The following is a 25566-nucleotide window of genomic DNA, read 5'->3' on the forward strand; positions in this document are numbered from 1 at the left end:
TACCCATATATATATAACTATATCTATATTTATATTTATATGTTGTTCATGATAATGGTAAATATGAGTTATATTTTGTCTTGGATGATCAATTGATGTGGTGAACAATTATTATTCAATAGTATGGTCTTGCTTAATTAAATACTTGCTTAATTAAATAGTAGAAGATGCCTATTATTTTGATCATAGGTTGAAGTAATTATTTTGCAAGGTAATTATCGTTGGTAGAATGAATACGTCTCATTTTAGAATCTCACTTAATTAGCTAGCTTAAGTGGATAGGTACAATGGTCTGGAGGTTTGTTGATACTGTGATCACAGGCACCTGGGTAGGGTGTTTCATTGTCGAAGCCCGACAAAACAGATTTATAGTTTTTTACTGATTTCTCTATTGGACTACAATTTGATTTGTAGTAATAGTAAGACCAGGTCGAATCCCAAAGAACAATTAACCTCTTAATTCAAATGAGCAAATAAAATAAAAAGGGGGGTTTTGATTTTGATGGATGATTAAATCAAATTAAACAAGTAAAGTAAATGAGAATTCAATAATAAGAAAGCCTGATTCAAGAAATTGGGTTCATTGGGTGTTTGTTGATCCTTGGTTTAAATGATAAACAAATTAGAATTCAAATCTTTGATTAAAGAGTATAAGGATTACCTAATTCACTCTTTCACTTTCTCTTAATTTATTAATTTAAATGAAGCATCTAAATCAACCTAGTTATTAAGAAAAGGGAATGAAGCATATCCAATTTCTCAATAACCGCATTAGGATTAAGAAAGTTTATCAAATCAATTCCTATTGAGAGGAACGTCGACAAACAATAGCAATTGGCTGAATTTTTTTTCCAATCAATCTCAAGCAAAAACTCAATTACTCAAGATCGATTTTTGCTACTTGTTGTAATTCATTCAAGACAATTACGGATCAAGAATAAATACTTAGCAATAGAAGATCGAATACGATTCAATAATCATAAAAAGAATTGAAGAAGAAAATCAGAACTTGAATTAATACTTGAAGAAATTAATACATGAAACCTCACAACTTTCAACCTAATGAAATCCCCCTTGAATCAGAAAATGGAACTTAGCTACTCATAATGAAAACAATTCAACAATATAATTGAAAATCTGTAAAACCTAGTTCTTCTCTCTAAGGAATGTTAAGCCTCTATTTATAGGAGGAAAACCTTAAGAAGAAAGACTAAAATATCCTTAAGAGATAAGGAAAGAAACTAAATCTCTAATTAATTAATGATTAAATAGAGATAATAGGAAATATTCAAATCCTAACTAAAATAAAATACAATTAAATAAGATAATATCCCAAAATCAAATCTGAAAATATCTTCTTATCTCTTCCAAATTCGTCCAGCCACGTGCCCACGCCTTAACTGAAGTTGGCTACTGTTTCTCAATTACAGCTGAGATAGGACGTGCCCACGCCTTAACTGAAACTGGTCTCTGATTTGCAAATACTCCAAAATGCTCTAAAAGGCCACTAATTTCCAGATTTTTCACCAAACATCTAAACTTTCTCCCAAACCAAAATATGAGATAAAAACATCAATTGAACACCAAATGTTTCCAAATTACATAGAATAAGATAGAAAGTAACAAGACTAAAATGGTCTTGTCAAACTTCCCCACACTTAAACTATGCTTGTCCTCAAGCATATAAAACATCCAAAACTCAATTAAGAACTATCTACATGATCTCACTAGTGAGTATGCATCAAGAATTTCCATTAAGAAGAATGACTCATAGGCAAGTAATCTAAGCATTAAGTTTTAATAGAGAAAACAAGCATTTCACTTCTTTCAACACTTTCCTTGGAATCAAAGCACACAATTTAACTCTCTCACAAGGGGAATTCACTCTATTCACTCAAAGTGTTTAGGGTAATCAATAAGCACTCGAATCAAAACATAAACATGTCATTACCATAAGTTTGCTCAAAGATCAAATCGCCACCACTTGGAATGAAAGTATGCATTCAATCAACGGGTCTTTGTTCAAGGTTGTAACGGGGCTTAGGTAAGGGTGTGAAGAGAAAGGAAATTTTGGGCGAAAATAAGAATAGTAAGCCAAAGTAAATAACGTGAGTCTGCAATTAACGAAAATGACAATTCAGTCCCCTTTTTTTCTTTTTCTTTTTTTTTTTTAAAGATAACAAGACGCAACTAAAATAAGGAGATAACTTTAAGAAATAAGCTACTGATAACAAGTGTTCAAGCATAATGAGGATATTGGAATGACGTTTGAATGCTTGACACTTAATATAGGAAGAGTAACATGAAACAAGTTCTTGTAGGATGAACTTTGTTTATTTATTTATTTTTTTCTTATTTTTTTTTCTTATTTTTTTTTCTTTTTGACATAACATTAAAAGAAGGGGGTGGTGAAAAGTTCACCCCACCTATGCTAATAGTTGACTGAAAATATTGATAATTGCAGAGAAGGATTCGACTTACTAATTCTTAAAAAAAACAGGGTAATTTAGAAGGATAAAAGTGAAAGGGAAAAGGGTGAAATAAGGTGTGTTAATGAAAGAAAAAGGCTAGAGGCTCAAAAGGGCTAACTAATGGACAAGAGTAGGGTAGGCTATTTAAGAATTCAAAATTGGCTATACCTAAATGCCCAAATCATTTTGAAAGCACACAATCATCTATGTGGTCTTAAAATGCATCAAAGAGCAAATTCTAGAATGAACAAGTTATGTTTGATTAAACACACAACAAGAAATATGGAGCAATAAGTAATGAATTGCTCAAAAGGCTCAAAAGCTCACATATGTTAAATAGAGTTAAATGTTGCACTTTTTCATCCAATTCCAATGTCAAAATTAGCAAAAATGCCCAAATTTTTTGAAGAAAAACTACTTTGATACTTGCCTTCATCATTCATCAAAACTTAAATTTGAAGAATGCATATCACGTTAAAAATCAATGCAAAACAGTTGTATAAAAGAGAAATGGAGTTCCAAAGCTTGTTTTGATTTTTTTTTTTTGGAAACATTTAGGCAATTGATGCAGATGTTGGTTACAATCACTGATTTCCCTCCCCACACTTAAAATCTACATTGTTCCCAATGTATGCACAAGCAAACGGCTCAAAAAAAAAAGATAGAGATATAGAAAACGTCCCTTAACTGAGCCGATGCCGATAACAGATCAAAGAGTTGGTGGAGGGGGTGGAGCGTAACCCAAAAAATTACAAAACCCTTCCACAATGTGAGTAAGTTTCCTGACTTCATCCTTCAGTTCTTGATTTTGAGTCAATAATTTCTGAATATCCGAACTCGAAGACGAAGAAGACTCACCATCCTCAAAAACATTGTCACTTTCATCCATTCGCTTCCGCTTGGCGATTTTCTTGGGTTCCCCATAATCCCCAGATGGGAAGAAAGCAGAAGGTTCCTGCGCAGAAGAAACTAAACCCATCCTTTTTGTATTTTGGATCTGCTCATAAGAGGAATTTTAGAATTTTTTGCTTTGGTTTTCTTCTTGAGACTAGAAGAAAGGACTGCTCCGATCACGTCCTCTGATGGGTCCTCCGACATTGCTGATTTTTTTTGGTGAAAGGACGAGTGGAACATCGACTTTCGTTGTTCTAGCGGCGCGCTTCCTTCCCATGACTTTAAGAAAGGAACAGATGGGAAGAAGAGAGAAAAAAATGACAGTTAAACCTTTAGACTCCAGTGATCAGATGAAATCAAAGGAGAAAAGAAATGATTCACGGCGGCGCTGCAAAAGAAAATGAGAAAGAAGAAGTTAGGTTTTGGGCTATGCACTTATCAAGTGGGTTTTCTCATTTTTTTTAATAAAAAATATTAATAAATAAAATACAATACAACTAATACTAATACTAAAAAGAAAAGAAAAGAAAAAAATAAATAAATAAAACTAACTTAACTAATGTAAATCACGTTTTTTTTTCTTTTTTTCAACAATTTTTTTTATAATAATGATATAAATAAATAAAATAAAAAAAACTAATAATTTAAATAAAACAAAATGAAAAAAAATGTTAGTGAAAGAAAAAAAAGAACAGAGACTAAATTTGTTTAAGTCGTGGGCACGTCAATCGTCAACGCACAAATACAATAAAAGTTGTAACCAGTTTTTCATAAGCCGTGGGCACGGTTTAAACAAAATTGGTTCCTGCTTCTATTTTGACAAAGGTTATAATTTGACACGTGGTCACGGCTTAAATGAAATTAGCTCCTGAAATTTAAACTAAAAATTAACACTATTAAAAAAAGGTTATTTAATGGGTTGCCTCCCAATAGCGCAATTATTTAACGTCGCTATGCTCGACGAACTCCCTTTTCTAATCGTTCTCATAATGTAGAATTCCCACACTCATCTCCGACTCTCGTTCCTCTTTGAAACCTTCATGGAACACTTTCAAGCGATGCTCATTTACTTTGAAAAGTTTATCCATCTTGACGCTCTTAATCTCAACTGCACCATAAGGAATAATATTAATAAAAACAAAAGGACCAATCAAATGAGAACATAACTTACCGAGAATGAGTTTCAATCGAGAACTATATAATAAAACCTTTTTTTCAATTTGAAATTGTTCTCTCAACATCATACTATCATGAAACAACTTCATATTCTCCTTGTAAATTCTCGAATTCTCATAAGCTTCCAAATGTAGCTCCTCAAGTTCTTGCACTTGCAATTTTTGATTTAAATCAGCTTCCTCCAAAAATATTCGATGCATGCAAGTGGATGGGCTAATGCCTTTAATTTCGGGTAAATTCCAACCAATTGCCATTTTGTGCTCTTGAAGAACTTTGATCAAACTTTCTTCTTGCTCTGTAGTTAAGCTTTTTGCAATTATCATCGGAAGCGTCTCATCTTCTCCCAAATAGACATACTTCACATGATCCGGTAAAATATTCAATTCGACTGTTAGAGCCTGCAAAATAGAAGGTAGAATTTTCTTGTAAGTATTGGGCATTTCAATTTCAGATTTTTCTACACCTTTTTGCATCTCATTCGATGAATCATCACTTGCTTGTTCACCTTCTTCCAACTCACATAGACTCTCTTCTTCTTGAAAATTTTCCTGCACAAGTGAGTCAATTACATCAACATGATAAACAGTACTTGAATTTTCAGGGTACTTCATGGTATCAAAAATATTGAATTTTACAATCTCTCCGTCAAATTCTACGGAGAGAGTACCCTCATGAACATCAATCTTTGTTCTTGCTGTTTTCATAAATGGCCTTCCAAGTAGCAAAGGTGCTGAATTTCCAGATGCATCATTCTCCATTTTCAAAATATAGAAATCAACTGGGAAAATCAATTCATTCACCTGCACCAAAACATCTTCCACAACTCCTTCCGTGTAAGAGTTAGAACGATCAGCTAATTGAATCACTACCATAGTTTCTTTCAAAGGTCCCAAATTAAGAGCATTATAAATAGAATAAGACATTACATTTATTGATGCTCCTAAATCTAGCATGGCATGTTCAATTCGTTTATTTCCAATAACACAAGGCATTGTAAACATGCCTGGGTCCTTACATTTAGTAGGTAGACTCTTTTTAATCACAGCTGAAACATTTTCCCCCACCCTTACTCTTTCATCAATTTTCAATTTTCTCTTATTTGTGCAAAATTCCTTCAAAAGTTTAGCATACATTGGAATTTTCTTTATGGCATCAAGTAGTGGAATGTTTACCTCTACCTTTCGAAAGGTTTCCAATACCTCTTTCTCATAGTCATCCTTTGATTTTGCGAACCTTGAAGGAAAAGGAGCCAATTTAGATGGAATTAATGGAATGAGATTAGAGTTTACCTTAGGATCTTTCTTAGCTACAGTGGGTGGTTCTTTTTGTTTCTCTTCTCTTGTTAGAGGTGGACTTGATTGAACTTCCTCCCCACTTAGTAATGTGATTGCACAAGCATTTTCCTTTGGGTTCACCATAGTTTGGGAAGTTAGTTTTCCAGAATTTTGTGCCTCCAATTTGTGAACTGATGTAGCTAATTGAGCCACTTGGCTTCCCAAATTCTGAATTTCTGCCTCCATTTTCTGTTGAAATTTAAAAGTACTTTCAGCAAGGCTTGTAACAATGTCTTCCAAAGGCATACTTGAGTTAGAGGTTGAAGGTTTATATGGTTCGTGCACTTGAGGTTGTCTACTATATGACTGATTTTGAAACCTTGGTTGTCCTCCTTGATTTCCATAATTAAAATTTGGATGATCTCTCCATCCTGAATTGTAAGTGTTAGAATAAGGATCATAATTGCGTTGTGGTTGTCCTGGAAATCCTCCAATAGCATTTGCATGTTGGAAATCTTCTTGTAATGATGGGCACTCATCAGTATGATGTCCCACACTTGAATATACTCCACATACCTTTTCGGGTTGCACTTTATCTACAGCAATTTGACGAACCAAAGAAACTAATTCAGTAAACTTATTTTCAATGTTAGATTTACTTACCTCATTAACTTGTTGGGTCGTTTTGTTTGATCTTGTTTCGAATTGTTGGGAGTTTTCAGCCATAGTGGAGATTAATTGTCTTGCCTCATCGGGTGTCTTATTCACCAACGCTCCTCCACTAGCTGCATCAATCATGCTTCTATCAATTGGGGCCAATCCTTCATAAAAATATTGGATTAGGAGTTGTTCAGGTATTTGATGATGTTGGCAACTAGTGCAAAGTTGCTTGAACCTTTCCCAATATTCATATATGGTCTCTCCAGAAGCTTGTCTAATTCCACATATCTCCTTTCTAATATTCGCTGCACGTGAAGATGGAAAGAATTTCTCAAGAAATAACCTTTGCATTTCTGTCCATGTCGTGATAGATCCCGATGGAAGATAGTACAACCAATCCTCAGCCTTATCTTTTAAAGAAAAAGGAAAGGCTCGTAGTTTAACTTGCTCTTCGGTTACTCGTTCGGGTTTCAAACCAGAACAAACGACATGAAATTCCTTCAAATGTTTATGAGGATCTTCACCTGTAAGACCATGAAAAGAAGGGAGTAAGTGAATTAATCCAGATTTAAGTTCAAAAGGTACCTCTGGATTTGGGAACTCAATGCAAAATGATTGGCGATTTAAATTGGGTGCTGCAAAATCCCTTAATGTTCTATTTCCAGCCATCGTCTCTTCCTCACTTTGAAAAACAAAATTTTCTCCGATTTCTTCAAAATTTTCTAAAGACGATGAACAAACACTCCTTTGTTTTCTTTCTTTTCTTAACCTCCGTATTTCTTTTTCTATTTCAGAAATAAATATTCGTTCACTTCCACGGGAGGTGCGGGTCATAAAAAGTATCAAAAACAAAGGAAAATGAATCAAGAACCTAAATTGTTCCCCGGCAACGGCGCCAAATTTTGACGGGTTTGTCGAAGCCCGACAAAATAGATTTATAGTTTTTTACTGATTTCTCTATTGGACTACAATTTGATTTGTAGTAATAGTAAGACCAGGTCGAATCCCAAGAGAACAATTAACCTCTTAATTCAAATGAGCAAATAAAATAAAAAGAGGGGTTTTGATTTTGATGGATGATTAAATCAAATTAAACAAGTAAAGTAAATGAGAATTCAATAATAAGAAAGCCCGATTCAAGAGATTGGGTTCATTGGGTGTTTGTTGATCCTTGATTTTAATGATAAACAAATTAGAATTCAAATCTTTGATTAAAGAGTATAAGGATTACCTAATTCACTCTTTCACTTTCTCTTAATTTATTAATTTAAATGAAGCATCTAAATCAACCTAGTTATTAAGAAAAGGGAATGAATCATATCCAATTTCTCAATAACCGCATTAGGATTAAGAAAGTTTATCAAATCAATTCCTATTGAGAGGAACGTCGACAAACAATAGCAATTGGCTGAATTTTCTTCCCAATCAATCTCAAGCAAAAACTCAATTACTCAAGATCGATTTTCGCTACTTGTTGTAATTCATTCAAGACAATTACGGATCAAGAATAAATACTTAGCAATAGAAGATCGAATACGATTCAATAATCATAAAAAGAATTGAAGAAGAAAATCAGAACTTGAATTAATACTTGAAGAAATTAATACATGAAACCTCACAACTTTCAACCTAATGAAATCCCTCTTGAATCAGAAAATGGAACTTAGCTACTCATAATGAAAACAATTCAACAATATAATTGAAAATCTGTAAAACCTAGTTCTTCTCTCTAAGGAATGTTAAGCCTCTATTTATAGGAGGAAAACCCTAAGAAGAAAGACTAAAATATCCTTAAGAGATAAGGAAAGAAACTAAATCTCTAATTAATTAATGATTAAATAGAGATAATAGGAAATATTCAAATCCTAACTAAAATAAAATACAATTAAATAAGATAATATCCCAAAATCAAATCTGAAAATATCTTCTTATCTCTTCCAAATTCGTCCAGCCACGTGCCCACGCCTTAACTGAAGTTGGCTACTGTTTCTCAATTACAGCTGAGACAGGACGTGCCCACGCCTTAACTGAAACCGGTCTCTGATTTGCAAATACTCCAAGATGCTCTAAAAGGCCACTAATTTCCAGATTTTTCACCAAACATCTAAACTTTCTCCCAAACCAAAATATGAGATAAAAACATCAATTGAACACCAAATGTTTCCAAATTACATAGAATAAGATAGAAAGTAACAAGACTAAAATGGTCTTGTCAGTCTCCATTACCAGTGCATCGTCATGTGCCTCCATATGTGTATTATGTGCTCTAGCGAACGAGAAGTTTATTGGTTTAATGGTCCATATTACCTCGGGGGACCTTCCTTTTTTGGACAGAGACGATGTTGATGATACCCTAGGAGGTCCTGCTCTTACAGCTCTCCCAGGATGTCGAACCTAACCTAACTTTTTTTTTTCAGGAAGTGACCTAACTTCCCCTGGGTTGCTAGCTTTTCCAATTTAAAAATGAGTTATCTATAGACTTCCATGTCATGACCTTCACAATTCTGGAAGTTACAATATGTTCCATCGTTGTGTGAAAGTGATTTCTTCATCCTCGTAGGATAGGTGATGCATACTCTATTTTTCTCCACCTAGTAAAGAACGTCTTCTTGGGAGCGTTTAGGGACATCAGTGACCTCTCTATGTGCTCATATGGCTTCTTCCTCTCTCGGTCCCTTTCGCTCTTTGTCGATTTGCTCGGGGCGGCCTTCTCCTTTAACAAAGGGTTTAGCTTGTGGGCCTCCCACCTACATAAATCTGTAGAGTGGGTCATCAGATCTTTGAAGGTCTGGAGTTGATTGGTGGTTAGTTCTCGCGATAGCTCTTTGCTAAGGTAGTTAGCTGCCATGATGCCGATCGCTCCCTCAATGTTCAGCACCTTGATCTAGATGGCCTCCCATTGGAATCTTTCCACATAGTCCTTAACAGTTTCCTTCTCGTGTTGGACCAGGTAGTTGAGATCATGCATGGTCTTGCTTGCAGGGATGGATGTGACCAAATGATCAGTGAAGAGTTTAGACATCTACTTAAAGCTAGTGATGGTCTCAATCCCTAAGGACTCATACTAGTATAAAGTAGCGCCTTTTAGGGTGGTAGGGAACAAGCGGCCCATCACAATGTCAATTATTATGGTAGGGTCCATGACTCGCTTAAAGTCATTCACATGAGTAGTGGGGTCAGTTGTCCCACCATACTCCTTTAGTAATGGGTATTCGAACCCTTGGGGAATCAGCTCGCTCATGATTTTTCTGGACAGAGGTATTTTTACTTATATGACGTAAGCATATTAGCGTTGATCCCTACCTCGGTAATGGTGCTCCTGAGCTTCTCAATATTTTCACATTGGCTCGAGTTTAGCTTCGACGTCCTCGTGTTTGATCAGGAGGTTCCTTACCTAACGCTCTCGGGTTCAAGGCTTGGCCGCTGTTTCTTGACCGACTGACCGAGATTCTATCGATCGGTAACAAGTCCATCAAGGTTTGGAGTCTAGCATCCTCCTACTTGGGAAGGGTCGTCTTTCTTTTCTTGCCTAGACTGATCTCACACCATCTCTCATATGTTGCACAGAGGGGGAGTCTAGATCTAGTGGAACCATACTATAGAGACTATTTCCCCCTTGGATTGGGTATCCATATCCTTCCTTTGGTTCTTTGGAGAATCATCATGTCGGTGGTAGTAGCTTCAGACAATGTGGTGTTTTCAGATTTGTTCAGTGCCTGAATGTTTCTTCTATTATCACCAGCTTTTATTTTACCTCTGCCATTTGGATGACATGCTTTTACCTCATAATGTTGGCAACCTCCTAGACAAAATCAATGTTTTCTACCAAGCGTCGTGAGATTGCGTCCAAGATCCTTTATTGCTGGGGCTCTAGGGCTTCCCCTTCTTCCATCATTTCAAGGATTGGGTCGTTATTGGCCTGATGATTCTAACGCGCTTCTTCTTCAATGTTTCTTTAGATCTCCATTATGGGGAGTGCACTGGTGGAAGGGATTTCGATAGAACTACTTAAACGATCTATCTATCAGTCCATTTTCACCGCACCAATTTGATGTGGACTGTAATCTCCGTCGAGAGTAAACATGTTATGCCAGGTGATTGGAACCCTTTGAGGTCAGCTGAACTTGTTGACAACCGGTAGAAGATGTTCGCCTTGAATCTTAAAAGTCCACGTGCCAACCTGCAACTGCACAGAGAAGCAAGGTCAAATGAGGGCTATTTATATGATGAACCCACTCCAATGCCAAAGTCAGTTTGTGGAGAAAAATGGAGGTTGGTCACAATCAGTAATTTAAAGAAGTAATGTAAATATAAAAAATGAACTTGTTTACCTCAAGTTGAGCTTACTCTATTTATACTGATGTTGAGCTGTAGAAGACAGTTATGGATTGTGGAGCAGGGTAAGCCACGTGTCTCCTATTGATAAGAGAGAGTGAGTCCAGATATCAAGACCTAATATCCCTCAACGCCATTTGGCTCGTGATTTCCGATTTCGAGAATGATTATGGCAACAACTGAATTCTTGATTAGGTCTCGCGAGGTTTCTCGAATCAAGCTTCTAGTACATCATCATTTGGCTGCATTTCAGACAAAGAGAAACTACACATTCTATCTTTTAGATGACAGGTTCAGACATCCATAGTTTCACATGGTAAGTTTATATTTACCTCACATCACTTACAATGACTTTTCACCCCTAACTTACTTAATATATATTTCAATTTATCTAAATTCTCCCTTATTCAGCCACGTGAACTGAACTTCCGAACGACACATCTTATAAATTCAAAAGCACCGATGAGTTCTTTATTTTTTTCACAAGTTGAGAATCTCCTTATGTATTAAGCCTATCTACTATCTAGTTGTCAATGACCTACACTTTCACCATCTTATTCCTTCCTACCAATATACACCTCTTAAGTGCCCTCCAGCCAATCCTTGATAAACCCTCTTTCAAACTTCAAAAAATAAGTCCATTATCAATCTTCCCCCATACCTACTTTCCCTCACAACCACTATTATATATATTCCTCCCCCACAACCCCAAAACCCCAAACCCATCAAAATGACCAAAACTTTCTCCATCTTCTTCTTGTTCTTAACTCACTTATTTCTCCTAAACTCCATTAATTTCCTTGCTTTAGCTCTCACTTCTCCACAAGACATTTCAGCTCTTAAAGCCTTCAAAACCTCAATTAAACCATCTTCAATTCCTTCTTGGTCTTGCCTTGCCTCTTGGGACTTCACCGCCGCCGACCCTTGTGCTTCCCCTCGCCGGACTCACTTCATTTGTGGCATTACTTGCTCTTATGACTCATCCCGAGTCACCCAACTCACTCTTGACCCGGTTGGCTACTCAGGCCAACTCACTCCACTTATTTCTCAGTTAAGTAATCTCACTATCCTTGATCTCGCTGATAACAACTTTTTTGGGTCTATTCCTTCTTCTATTTCCTCTCTTTCTAACCTCATGAGTTTGATACTCCGAGCTAACTCGTTCTCTGGCTCAGTTCCTAACTCGGTTACTTACCTTAAATCTCTTGAATCTTTGGACCTTTCACATAATTCTCTATCTGGGTATCTACCAAACAGTATGAATTTGATGCCCAGTTTAAAAAGACTCGATCTTAGTTACAATAAATTATCTGGGTCGTTACCAAAACTGCCCCCGAACTTACTGGAACTAGCTATGAAGAACAATTCTTTATCCGGGTCACTTTCAAAATCGTCGTTTGAGGGGTTAACTCAGTTAGCAGTGGTCGAACTCAGTGAAAACTCGATCACCGGAGCGATTGAATCATGGTTCTTTCTCCTGCCGGCGATTCAGCAAGTAGATTTAGCCAATAATGGGTTGACACGTGTTGAGATCTTGAAGCCGGAAAATGGTATCAGCGATTTAGTGGCGGTTGATCTAGGTTTCAATAAAATCGAGGGAAGCATCCCCGTGAATTTCGCTGCTTATCCGCTGCTGTCGTCAATATCTCTGAGATATAACCGCTTACGTGGCGCGATTCCGTTGGAGTATAGTCAGAAGAATAGTTTGAGAAGAGTGTATTTGGATGGGAATTTTTTAATTGGAAAACCACCGCCGGGGTTTTTCTCCGGCGAGGGGGTCACCGGAAGTTTGGGGGATAATTGTTTAAGAGGGTGTCCTGGTTCGTCGGAGTTATGTTCGCCGTCGCAGAAGCCAAGTTCTGTATGTAAGCAAGCTTACGGTGGCAAAGTGAGGTCTTAGCTTTTCTGAGATTTTGTAAGTTAGATTTTTTTAGTTTTTTATTTTTATTTTTTTTTAATGTTGTGATATTATTTGTAAATTTTTTATATGCATATAAATACAAAATAAATTTTTGTAATTTGATTCATTCTTAATTTAGTTCATTTATTTATAATCTTTTAGTAATTTAGCTTTAATTAATAAATTTATTAAGTTTGTCTCACACTTTTCGGGAGTTGATCCGGGAGGGAAGAAAATCCGCTCGTTTGTTTATTGAAAAATATTGGGTAAAAGAATTTTTTTATTAAACATAAAATATTTTTGGGTGTTTCCATCGAAAAATGTAAAGAAATAGTGGGATTACTACTTTTAAAAAGGACGAAAAAGAATGGAGTAGAGTTTCAACAAGTTAAAAAAATATTTTTTTAAAATTGAAAAACAATTTTCTCACTTTATTCGTAAAATTTCCATTGAATAACTTAAAATTTTTCTTTGATTTATTTTCCATTTACACTATTTTCCAGCCAGAAATGGCTATTGTCTCTAATTTTCTATCATTTTTATATGTTTTTTTTTATCTCTTGAAACAGGATAAGTATATTATACGTCATAAATTGAATGAGATTTTGAATAAGGGGATAGAGTTCCAGGATAACAAAATTTCTTCTATTGATTCGATATAGACTAACAATATTATATTTGACATAGATGATAAATGCTAATTAATAGAACTCTTTCATCAAGTATAAATTATGTTATTTCCATATTAGGTGTGCTATATGATCATTCATCAAATATATATGTTACGTATAATATAGTGTGGATACTATATATGTGTTATATTATCGATCACGAGTGACATGAAAAAATATATGTATACATAGAGGACTTCTATTTTATTTAGATTCTTATCATATTTTCAGTATGTTAAAAAAAAACTAATCAAGTTTAAAGAGATTTCATCTATAAACATATTATGAAATTGTAAAAAACATAAAAAAAAAAATTGGCTTCGAGGCTTTTTTTGTTAGAGAACATTGTGTTTAAAAAAATATTAAGTAAAAAAATATTTTTTTTAATATAAAATATTTTTCAGTGTTTAGCTACAATACCGAAAACGCATATAAACGATAGATGGTTATTCTTTTCAAAATGATAAGAAAAAAACGAAATACACTTTCAAAAAGTTTAGGCGAATGTTTTATTATTTTCAACCACATATTCTTCATATGTTTTTTATTTGATTAGCTTGAAGTTTTCTTCGCTTATTTTTCTAAGCAAACAAATACTAAAAAAAATCTGAAAAATATTTTCTTACATAAATTTTTTTTCTCGACACAAATGAGATTCTAAACTAATTGATATATGATGGAGAATAATTAATTTAATATTTAAGTTGTTAACAGATAAATCATTCATTGTATCATCTATGATCTTAAAATTAAATTTGGTGTTGGGTATCTATTTTGTAATTTACCCCTAATTTAAGTATGGGCTCAAAGTCTAATTAGGTTTGAAACATATATCTTTTAAAAGTCAATTAGTTTCATAACTTTCTAAAATTATAAATTGATACCGCGTGTGACTGGCCTTCTGTTCTTCGGCGTACGATCTCGTTCTTTCCGTTCCCATTGCAGCTTCCACTAGAATCAGAACCCACTCCACACGTCGTGTGGGAGGGTTGACACGCCGTGTGGGGCAATTTTGCCCTTTTTCCCACGTGCTCGTCTGTACTTCGTTTCTTATTCGACTCCCTTCGTCCAAACTCGATCCCTTGAAGGAGATGCCCCCGCATTAAAATATACTTTGAAAGTTATTAGATACTTAATCTTCTAAAATTTCTAATTAAGTCCCTAATATATGGTGAAATTACCAATTAATTACTTTATAATATTTTAAGTTTAGGTTATCGGTTCAATTTTAGTCCAAAAAAATTAACTGATATTTTTTATACTATATAACTTAATTAATAACTGAAATCGAGACAAAAAATATCATAAAATACTAGTAATTAAATCCGAACCAAAAATATAAAATAAGCAAACCGATTATCGAAATGAAAATATCAATAAAATACTAATAAAAATCGTACAAAAAATATATATAGAAAATCGAATGAAAATTTTATTTTAATTGAAAAAGGATCCAATTGTTAGTTTTTACATATCTTAAGGATTCAATTATTAATTTTAGAAGGTTAAAGATCCAATTGAGTTGCATATAAATTGAGGAACTAATTAATAATTTCACTGTTTAAAACCAAAGCCGGCTGGACCGTTTAGGTCCCGCCTAGGCTCTTAAAATCGAGAATCCGTCCGATTTTATCCGATTAATCCCTCTAAGCTTTTTTTAGCTCCTAAGCGATTTTTACCTCCTCAACCCCATATGTCGGCTAGATTCTGTCTAAGCAACGATGAATAAAAGTATTTTTTATTATAAAAGTATTTTTGTTTTAACGATATTATTATTGAAATTTTGATGTTTGCACATTTTTAAAAATACATATTACAAATTTTGATGTTTGTATATTTTTATATTATTATTTTTAGATAGTAAAATACATATTATAATTGAATTTATATAACAATTTGTTGATTAACAAATGAAAAGTACTGATTAATCCCCAATTAATCACCGACTAATCTCTGATTAATCCTCAACTATAACTACTTCCTGGTTAATCCTCAAATGACATGTCTGCTCGACTAATGCCTAATGTTTTTTACAACCTTGATAATTATAAAAGATTGGAGATCCAATTGAGTTTTAAAATATTATTTAGGGAGCTAATTGGAAATTAAGCCTTAAATATATATATATATATATAAATGTAGTTGTAGTTATGTCCGAAGAACATAATGGAGATTGTTACTTGAAATTGAAGTGAAAATGACGTAATCTCACGAGTGGTTGTCTGAGAAATGTCGTACCAACTGGTAGTGAAATAAAGAGCCACATGCCGACATCAAAACAAATCTTTACTTTAATTTTGTTTATTTGAATAAATATATATTTTCTACAATGTTGGACAATTTCTTATCTTACTCTTAAAGTAATAGCTCCTACTTCATTAAAAAAAAAATATTTCAGTATTATAGATTAATTAACTAATTAATTAGACGTATTACTCTCATAATACAATTAAAAACAAATTGTTCCTTTCGTAGAAAAAATTAGTCAAAGCTTATGGCATATTGACTATCCTTATTAGTCACTCCAAGAGTATCTGAGGTACTAATACTTAAATGGTTCACAAACCGATTTGACTATACTATTTCTTATATTGCAGACGAGTACTACAATACTCAACTCCTATGACAGATAGGATATCATAATTTTTCTCACTACTCCATCTATATGACACCTTAACTTAATGTGAGAAAGCTCAAATAGACATGGATTTTCTCATATCCAAGTCTTTTATCCTATCTACATATATGTATTATTTTACTTATTACTTTTAGATAACACAGAGCGTAAATGTAGTTGCTCTAAGGTACCTTATTACTCTTTTACAACAATCAATGTGCTTGCCTTGAGTTTGACTCATATCTTTTCACTATCGCAATAGCGTGACAAATATCTGGTCTTGTACACATCATGCATACATCAAACTACCTACGTTGTTGTCTACCTTCTTATATGTAGGCCTAATACATCATCAACTCCCTGAACTTGTCCAAAATAGTAGATTGGCTCCCTGAACTTTGTAATTGTCTCACCAGCTCCCTAAACTTGCTTATTTCATATCACCAGCTCCTTAAACTTGTCCACAAAAGTATAATGGCTTCCTGAACTTTGCAAGTGTCTCACCAACTGCCTAAACTTGCTTATTCTGTAACAACTAAATACAAAAACTTATTAAATCTAAATTCTAAAAATACGTCTTCATCTATTCAAGAGGTAATTTTTTCGCTTCTCTTATATTTCGAACTCTTATAAGAGTTAGTGTTGCAGGTTTGAGAGATTGAATGGATGAGGATCGAGAGTTGCTACAAAATAAGCAAGTTTGAGGAGTTGGTGAGACACTTATAAAGTTCAGGAAGGTAATCTACTTTTATGGACAAGTTTAGGGAGCTGGTGATACGAAATAAGCAAGTTTAGGGAGCTGGTGAGACACTTGTAAAGTTCAGGGAGCCAATCTACTATTTTGGACAAGTTCAGGGAGCTGATGATGTATTAGGCCTTATATGTATCGTATTTTCCTACACGTAAAAACGTAAGACTTTAGTATATAATCACATAGATCTCGCTCATTGAAAAATCATGAAGTCATGATATAAAGTCGATTCCGAGTGGAGTGTATTTCTCGTCATTGTGCCAAAAACAATTTCAAACACTGTTTACTATTGATTTATCACGATCTATGATATTGAAGATGCAGATTCAATATTTCTGGATTATAAATTTTTAATTACTTATATTTAAATATATTATTTTTTAATATATTATTATAAAAAGATTAAGTTTTGTTAGAAGTTAAATTGTACATAAAAGAAATCAATATATGAAGTATGTATCTATTCATGACAACGTCGAAGATCCACTTACCAAACCTATCATGAAATATGCTAATGTGAAACATGTTAGGTCACAAGATTATATGATTTCAAGAAGACAAGTTAAAAACAACTTACGATCTTCTATCTATATAGCCGAAAGTAGTCTTTATATGGGATAGACTCTGAATTTAAATGTTTTGGCACATCTGAACTAAAACTTCCATATGGTGATATTGAGATATGCATGTTATTCTCTTAAAAGAAAAGGATAGACCGCCATAACACATGATTTCATACCATGTGTGTGGAAAATAATAATAAAAATGAAGATCTCAATTTTTTTTCTAGTATGATACTCACATCGTGAAACTATGGTTTCTCGAATTTATTCCATCCTCAAAACCCATAACTGTTTATGGAAGTATAATATGATTTGACTTATCTTGGAAGGAAATATTGAAGGGCATGAAATAATTCAGAACGTAAAAGAACCGACCATATAAGCAAATTAGATCTTGATGAAAGGAACATAGTAAGAGGGAAAATTTTCTATTTGATCATATATAAGTTTTCTATATTTCACCGGCATGGCATTTATGCACATGTTCATACTTGTGAAACTAGAAAATTATAATGGAATCAATGTATTACATTTGGTTGTGAGATAGAATCTAGGATAAAACATACAACCTATAACGATTCATGTTAAATCAAAAGGCTATAGATCTCTAACAAGTGTATAATTACTGATTTGATACATGTTCATCAAACAACTATATATCTTCAATAAGTTACATCGTTAAAACTCTTGAGTGTATATCAGTCGTACGAACTATTTGCAAATATGAATGAGAATGGAAAGAGATAAGGAACATGTTATATTACATGTGGGTGGAAGATGTTGGAAATATTTGATATGAATCAAATATAATCCACGCATAACAGAAATGGACTGCATGTAGGTTATATGGGTAACTAGGGTTACGTCCAAGTGTTGGTCATAAATATATAGCTACACCCGTATATGTAACTCTAACCTTAATCCATCTTATTATTAAGAGGAGCTCATTAGTCTCCTTCCTCCTCCTTGTGACGTCTCAGTCTCAACAAACGCTTTTAATTCGTGAATCTATTGTGTCTTCTCTAACCTCGACGTAGTTTATTCGATAGATAGTACGAAGATCGTGGTTTTCATTCTTCCACTGCAATCAACTCAACAAGTTTCTGTACTACAAGAGATAATGCAATAACTCGTATTTGTATTCGTTTATATATATAATATAAACCATCATTAAAAAAAATAAAATCTACATTTAAATAAATTGTACTTTCAATTGATTGTATTATAATCTGTGTCATTTAATTGGCATACGGCTGCAGGGGTTGCCTTTCTCTTATCTTGGCGTCCCACTTTTTATCGGAGCTCCTAGGCGTTGTCATTTACAGCCTCTTGCAGATAGGTTCCTGGCTAATTTTAGTAAATGGAAAGGAACTTCTCTTTCATTTGCGGGTCGGTTAACTTTGATCAAGTCAGTGTTGACAGGGGCTTTTGTTCATTCCTTCATTATTTACAAGTGGCCAATGACGCTTTTAAAAAGGATGAATAATTGTATTAGGAATTTTCTGTGGACTGGCTGTATTGACACAAGAAAACTTATTACTGTTCCGTGAAAAGTCTGTTGTAGTCCAATTGAGAATGGAGGTCTAGGCATAAAAGATTTGCATCGATTTAATAAGGCTCTTCTTGGCAAGATGGTATGTGAACTACTTACTGGGAGCTCTTTAGTTTCAATTCTTTTAAAACGGTGTTTTCTTACGCGTTTTGGGCTCCCGAAAGCTGTAATTTCTAATTCTTCGATTTGGCCTTCAATCCGAGAGGTCTACTATATTCTTAGGGATCAATCTCATTGGTGGATAGGCAATAATTCAAAGCTGAATTTCTGGAGTGATTTGTGGATTAAGCCCTCGGTGGGTGAACAATTAAATCTGCCCTGTAATATCCAACGTACTCGATTTAATAGCGTTGAGGAATTTCTTAATGGAGATTCATGGATAAATCTGCAGCAGCTTCCACAGGTTTTGCAACAACATATTATGGAGATTAGGCATGGCGGTGATGATGAGGATTTCTGCGTCTGGACATATTCTTCTTCAGGTATTTTTACTGTCAAGGATTTCTATTTTTCATTAGGTAATAATGCAGCAAAGGTTCCATGGTGCAAGTTTATCTGGTTTGAAGTCATTCCTCCTTCCCGTTCGATCATTTGTTGGAGGGCTTTATTAGGTTACATGCCCACGCATGACCAATTGCAAAAGCGTGGCATACCTACTGTTTCCCGTTGTATTTTATGCAAAGCGGCCTCGGAATCAATTGAACATATTCTGGTTCATTGTCCTTTTTCTCAGATTGCTTGGAGAGCGTTGGGTTCTCTTTTTGGTAAACCTATCATATTGACGGATTCTCTAGTTACTCTTATCTTGAATTGTTTAAATCATAGCTTCAGTTCTCAAGTGGGTTTGTTATGGTTAGTTGGAGTTGTTAGTTTGATTTGGATTTTGTGGTACACTAGAAATAATGCGATATTTGAGAATGAAACACCATCAATTCATCTTGTACTTCGTAGGCTTTGGATTATGATTCGTGAAGGCGATATTGGTAATAAAGGTCATATGAAAAACAATGTTGATGAGCTTCGTGTTCTTAGGCAGTTACACATTCCCCTTAGACCCCCTCGAGCTCCTAATATTGTTAGTGTTACTTGGGTTCGTCCTCCACCGGGATGGCTCAAAGTTAACACAGATGGTTCTGCAAACATTAATACAGGAATGGGGGGCTCAGGGGGGTGTTTCGTACTACTCGAGGATTTGCTCGGGGTTGTTTTGCGTTTCGAGTGGATACCCCTTCTACGCATGTTTCCGAATTGAAAGCCGTTATTTTTTCTATTCAGATTGCTTGGGAAAAAGGATGGCACAAATTATGGGTGGAATGTGATTCTATTTATGTGGTAAATTTGCTTAGGAAGCGCTCTCTTGTTGTTCCATGGGCGTTGCGGCAGGATTGGATTGCTTGTCTTCGGCATTGTTCTTCTATGGATCTAAATGTTACTCATATTTTTCGCGAAGGAAATAGAACGGCTGCATTGGCTAAATTTGGCGTCACAACAGATCATATTGTTTGGTGGAATTCTGCACCAGCTTTTTGCAATAGATTTATTTCTGATGATATGTATTGTTTATAACAATTTCGTTTCTCTTAATCTTTCTCATATATTTTTTCCTCATTTTAATAAAATCCGGGTCTGGGTTTTTGATTGGTTTTGTGAAGTTGCCAACCTAGTTGGGATCTTTGCATTCCGATCTTAGCCTGTAACCCAACTTTTACTTAAAAAAAATATTGTATACAATAATACAAAATATAAAAATAAAAATTAGGGTAAAGTAAATTATATATTTTACAAAGTAGTATAAAATACAAAAATAAAAACTAGGGTAAAGTAAAAAAAATAATAATGTACTTTTCATGTTTCGTGAAATAGGGATTTATTTGTGCAAACATGGACTGAGATTTTTATTTTGAAAAAAAAATAATATTTTAATTTATATTATAAAAATGACCGTTAACGACTTCAAAATGGAAAATTCCAAAAATTAAAATTGTACCACATTAATTTATTATAGCACCAAATTTTTTATTTTCTAAAACCATCATTTCCGAAACTTTTCCGCGCTATACATCCACTTTATCTCCTCATCAAATAACACTCAAATGATCTCAAAATTAAAAAAATTAAAAAAAGTTGCTTAGACTGTGAGAAAGTTTTTGAATTTTTTAATTTTGAGGTTTTAATTTTAAAATACTTATTTTTGGTAAATAAAAAAACCTAAGCCATTTTCTAGGAAAAAAAAACACTAATCCTTATTTAGAAAAAAAAAAAAAAATTTATAGATACGTATTCGACAGTAAAAACACATTTTGTTAGACTTTACCCTACACATAATTATTGCATCAATTACATCCTGACATTAAAATTAAATTAACATCCTTATATAACCGTTGATTATTCACAATATTTTCTGCAAATGAGTATTGGATCCGCTGTAAATCTTGAACTTTGAACTGACAAGAATGTCAGGCATCTTTGAGCTCAATAATGGTGTAAAGAAGAAAAGGAAATCTAAAAGTGAATTATATTATGCTGACACGAATGTGAAAGAAAGAAAAATTAAAAGCATGAAATGTAAAAGATAGACATATATTGGATCAAATTGAATTTAATATTTTGATGGGATATATTATTGCTTGCCTTTTTTTTTTTTTTTCTTTTTTTGACAACATTAATTGTTTGCTAGCTCTTGTCCTACATACAATTATTGTTTGGGATAAAATTCAATTTTTGCTTCTTGGTGGTGAGTAATTTTTGTAGATATTTATTTGAAATTAAAAGAGATTTAGTGTCTATTTGGTTCAGTTGTATTAGAATTATTCAGGTTATGGATCAAATAATTAATTTGTCCGAAATGAAATTAGGTTAAGTTCATCCAAAAATGATGGATTAGGGTTAGGGTTTTATAATATAATTAACGGTTATAAATAGAAAGCTATCTAATCTTAATCACACATTGATGCATTATTCTCCAATGTGTCTCCTCCTTGTGTGCGCCTCCCATTCTCTGTTTCACATGTCCTTTTTAGTTTATGGATTTTTCGTTTTCACCTCCTGATTAATATCTATGTGAGTGATTCGTAATCGGTGATACGAGATCGTAGTTAACCTGATTCTTTCACTGTTATCCTTATCTACAGGTTCTGCCTTACAAGAGGTAAGTCTGAGGCACAAATCTCACGTTCTGACTGTTTTGATCCGAGAATATGAAGAAAAGGGTTAGGCTATGCTTACTTTGTTTTTCCTACTATTGGATGGTGATGAACTTTGACAAAGTAAGCTCATCCAATAGTAGAAAAAACAAAGTAAAGCTTACTTTGTCAAAAACAAAGTAAATATTAGAAGGCACCGTGAAGAAAAATATAGTTTTTGCATGCTAAGATTAATATTTGTACTAGATTTGTGTTAATTGGGCATGTATACGTTTTTTATGACTATTTTTTTTTTGTCAAAACGGCACTGAAATCGCATAACTGTATAGATTTCTGATTTAGGGTTACTATTTCAGAATAGTGTGAATTCCAATCTCAGTCAAGAGTGAGCATGTATCAAACCCTATTTTTTGTTCATCCTATGGAGAAATGGACTTCACCATCATGATCATGGACCTCGAAAACCTTAGATCGAACCAAGTTTGGAAGGCAGAAAACCATAGGAAGGCGGTGCATGCCCCTCCCCCCAACGCGCCACATGGCGCACAAGCCAACTACGAAGTGACATATGGAAGCATGCGGGCGACCATAGTGTGCCATGCGGTGTGCGTGGACCCATGCACCGAGCGCATGGGGCAGCTTTCTAACTCGATTTTTTCTAGTATGTATTTTGAAAATTTTCTGTATTTTGTGCTATAGTTTTGGTAATTTTAAACAATCAGAATATTTAATTTGGCACGCACTCATACCTTATGCCACGCAACTCGACGAGCTGGTCTTCCGAGACAAAGAGTCCCCTCTACTGCCATCTAGCTCGAGGAGCTCGTCCCGAAAACTACCATATCTTGATTCATTGTCCCTATAATGTTTTCATTTTGTACTTAAAGAGACCTTGAGTATTAAGCTATTGAGAAAGGTATCTAGACATTCATTCACTATTTATTTTTTATTCAAATTTCAGTATTCATTATTTAGACTCGTTTAAAATGATATATTAATCTCGTGAACTTATTTAAAGTGATATATTAATTTAAATTCGATGAAATGGTATGTGTTTAAAGTTGTCCAGATCTTTTCTTATCTTATCACATAGTAACAGTAATAGTGATTTAATCTACATACTTCATAAATTTATGAAGTTAATGAAACATCTTTAAAAGTTCCGAGAACAAATTGATTTTTCAGTCAAATGCAAGAGGTCTTCGATATATTCATCCTATAAATAATGTTTATAATAAATTAGCTAAGATTAGTAGGGAGTTAGTAAAAATTTCCAACTATAAACATATTATGCATAAAAAAGAAAGAAAATATAAACATATGAAGTTTAAAAAAGAAAATATAAACATATGATATGGTAATGATAATGATAATGATGGGTCGTTATGGATGAATGGGTTGAGGCAGATGCATGTAAGCCCACCAGCCACCCAACTATCCCACACAACATTTAAAAAAAAAAAGAGTAAATAAATTGCATTTTTTCGTATGTAATTATAGTAATTGTGATTGAAGTTTCAAATCGGTTAAAAAATATGATTTAATTGCCTTTTATGCTTACTTTGATTTTATTTTGTTTTTCCTACCATTGAATGAGCTTACTTTATTAAAATTTATCACTATCCAATAGTGAGAAAAACAAAGTAAAGCTTACTTTATTAAAAACAAAGTAAGCATAGCCTAACCCATAACAGTCATATCACAAATGTAATCATTTTATCATTATTTCCATAAAAAAAAATTAGGACTAATTTGAAATGAAAGTTTGTGGTTTCACATTTTTTACAAATTAGTATATGTGGTTGTCAAAAAATTTATTTTTCTAAATTTGACCGATAACGATCTAAAAACAAATTTTTTTAAGAATTAAATGATATTTTAAGCAACGTTAATCCTTTATTTTTTAGGTTTAAGATTATTTATGTGTTGTTTTTTCATGAGAGATAAAGTTAATATTTAAGGAGAGAAAACTTCAAAAATTATGATTTTTAAAAATAAAAAAATATGGTTCCAGAATAAATATGATACTAAACAATTTTAGTTTTTGAAAATTTCCATTTTGAGCATTTTGAGATTGTTACCTGCCAAATTTGAAAAAATAAAAAATTTATCATCTCGAAAAATTGTGAAACCATTTGAAATTAACTCATTTTTTATTTAAATAAATCTTGAAATAAAAGAAAATTGAGTAATGTTGAATTCAATCAGGGTTAGGCTATGTTTACTTTGTTTTTGGCTCAATACATCATTTGTCTCTAAATTTGTCCAAAAAGTTTGATTGTTCCTTGAACTTTCAAAGTGTTCTGATAGTCCTCTCAACTTGCATAATAGTTAGCTCCCTAAACTTGCGTAAAATGTAATCAAATGATCACTCGGCTGCAAATAAGTAGTTAAATGCGGAAGATATATTACATGCGTCTTAAAAAAAAAGTAAAACAACTAAGATTGAGGGTATACGGTTTTAATATTAGCGAAGACAAGTTTTATAGTTGAACAAGTAATAACTTCATTTTTAATCTATATTTGAATTATGTAATAACATTTTAAGATGCATGGAATACATCTTTCGCATTTAATTTACTTGTTTGTTTACAACCGAGTGATCAATGTATTACATTTTACGTAAGTTCAAGGGGCTGACTGAATATTTTATGCAAGTTAAAGGGGATATTGAGACACTTTGAAAGTTCAGAGGACCAATCAACCTTTTTGGACAAGTTCAGGGAGCAAATGATGTATTAAGCCTATGTTTTTCCTCTACATGACAATATGATAAGCGAGTGAAGTATACGATGAGGTCTGAGTATGGGGTAACTTGGGATTGGTTTAATGATATCGTGGTGACACCGACTCCCGTTGCTTGGTCTCAAATGTGGAGTTTCCCGCTTCTACCCCGAGTTAAACTCTTTGTTCGGAAGTTGTGCAAAAGCTTTCTTCCTATTAAATATATTGTCCTTAATAAAGGGATTTCTAATGGGCAAAAAGCATCCTAAGGCCCTTGATCTTTCATTGTTTGGTGCATTAAGTCCTCGATCTTTCATTTAGACACATTGAGCCCTTGATCTTTCATATATGGGTGTATTAGGTCATTCCATAAACCAATTAATATATAGGTTTACTAAGGGCATGTTTGATGTGGCAACAAATGATGTTCTAAAAATAACAAATTCTAAAATAAAAAATATATTATACAAATTAATAAAAATAATTTAAATAAAAAATTAAAAATTTATTGAACACAATAAAACTTTGTTTTTCGATAATTATGTTCTAAAAATAAAAATAATGTTAAAATTGAAGCACATTTTGTGAAAATAAGAAGGGTAATTTTATCAATAACAAGTAACTACAAACAATTGTTCATGAAAAGAGCTTTTCGTGAAAAGCTCCAAAATGTTGCAGTGTTCAGAGAAAATGCGAAACGCTACAGTTATATAAACCTAACCAAACATGCCCTTAATAAACCTATATATTAATTGATTTACGGAAGGGCCTAATACACCTATATATGAAAGATCAATGACTCAATGTGTCTAAATGAAAGATCGAGGGCTTAATG

At 33.5% G+C, this 25566-nt stretch overlaps 2 protein-coding genes across 2 annotated transcripts; one reads left to right on the top strand and one right to left on the bottom strand.

The window, feature by feature from the left end:
* Window positions 1–3809: 3809 nt before the first annotated feature.
* LOC136226456 (uncharacterized) lies at window positions 3810–11216 on the bottom strand. Its single transcript, XM_066014948.1, has one exon. The coding sequence runs from the start codon at window positions 7307–7309 to the stop codon at window positions 4340–4342; it is 2970 nt and encodes a 989-aa protein (XP_065871020.1). The 5' UTR covers window positions 7310–11216; the 3' UTR covers window positions 3810–4339.
* Window positions 11217–11404: 188 nt separating this feature from the next.
* Window positions 11405–12828, top strand: LOC136226457 (LRR receptor-like serine/threonine-protein kinase GHR1). Its single transcript, XM_066014949.1, has one exon. It carries the CDS (start codon window positions 11541–11543, stop codon window positions 12708–12710), a length of 1170 nt encoding a protein of 389 aa, XP_065871021.1. The 5' UTR covers window positions 11405–11540; the 3' UTR covers window positions 12711–12828.
* Window positions 12829–25566: the final 12738 nt, after the last annotated feature.

The sequence above is a fragment of the Euphorbia lathyris genome, chromosome 4 (genome assembly GCF_963576675.1).
Source record: "Euphorbia lathyris chromosome 4, ddEupLath1.1, whole genome shotgun sequence".
Taxonomy (NCBI): Eukaryota; Viridiplantae; Streptophyta; class Magnoliopsida; order Malpighiales; family Euphorbiaceae; genus Euphorbia; species Euphorbia lathyris.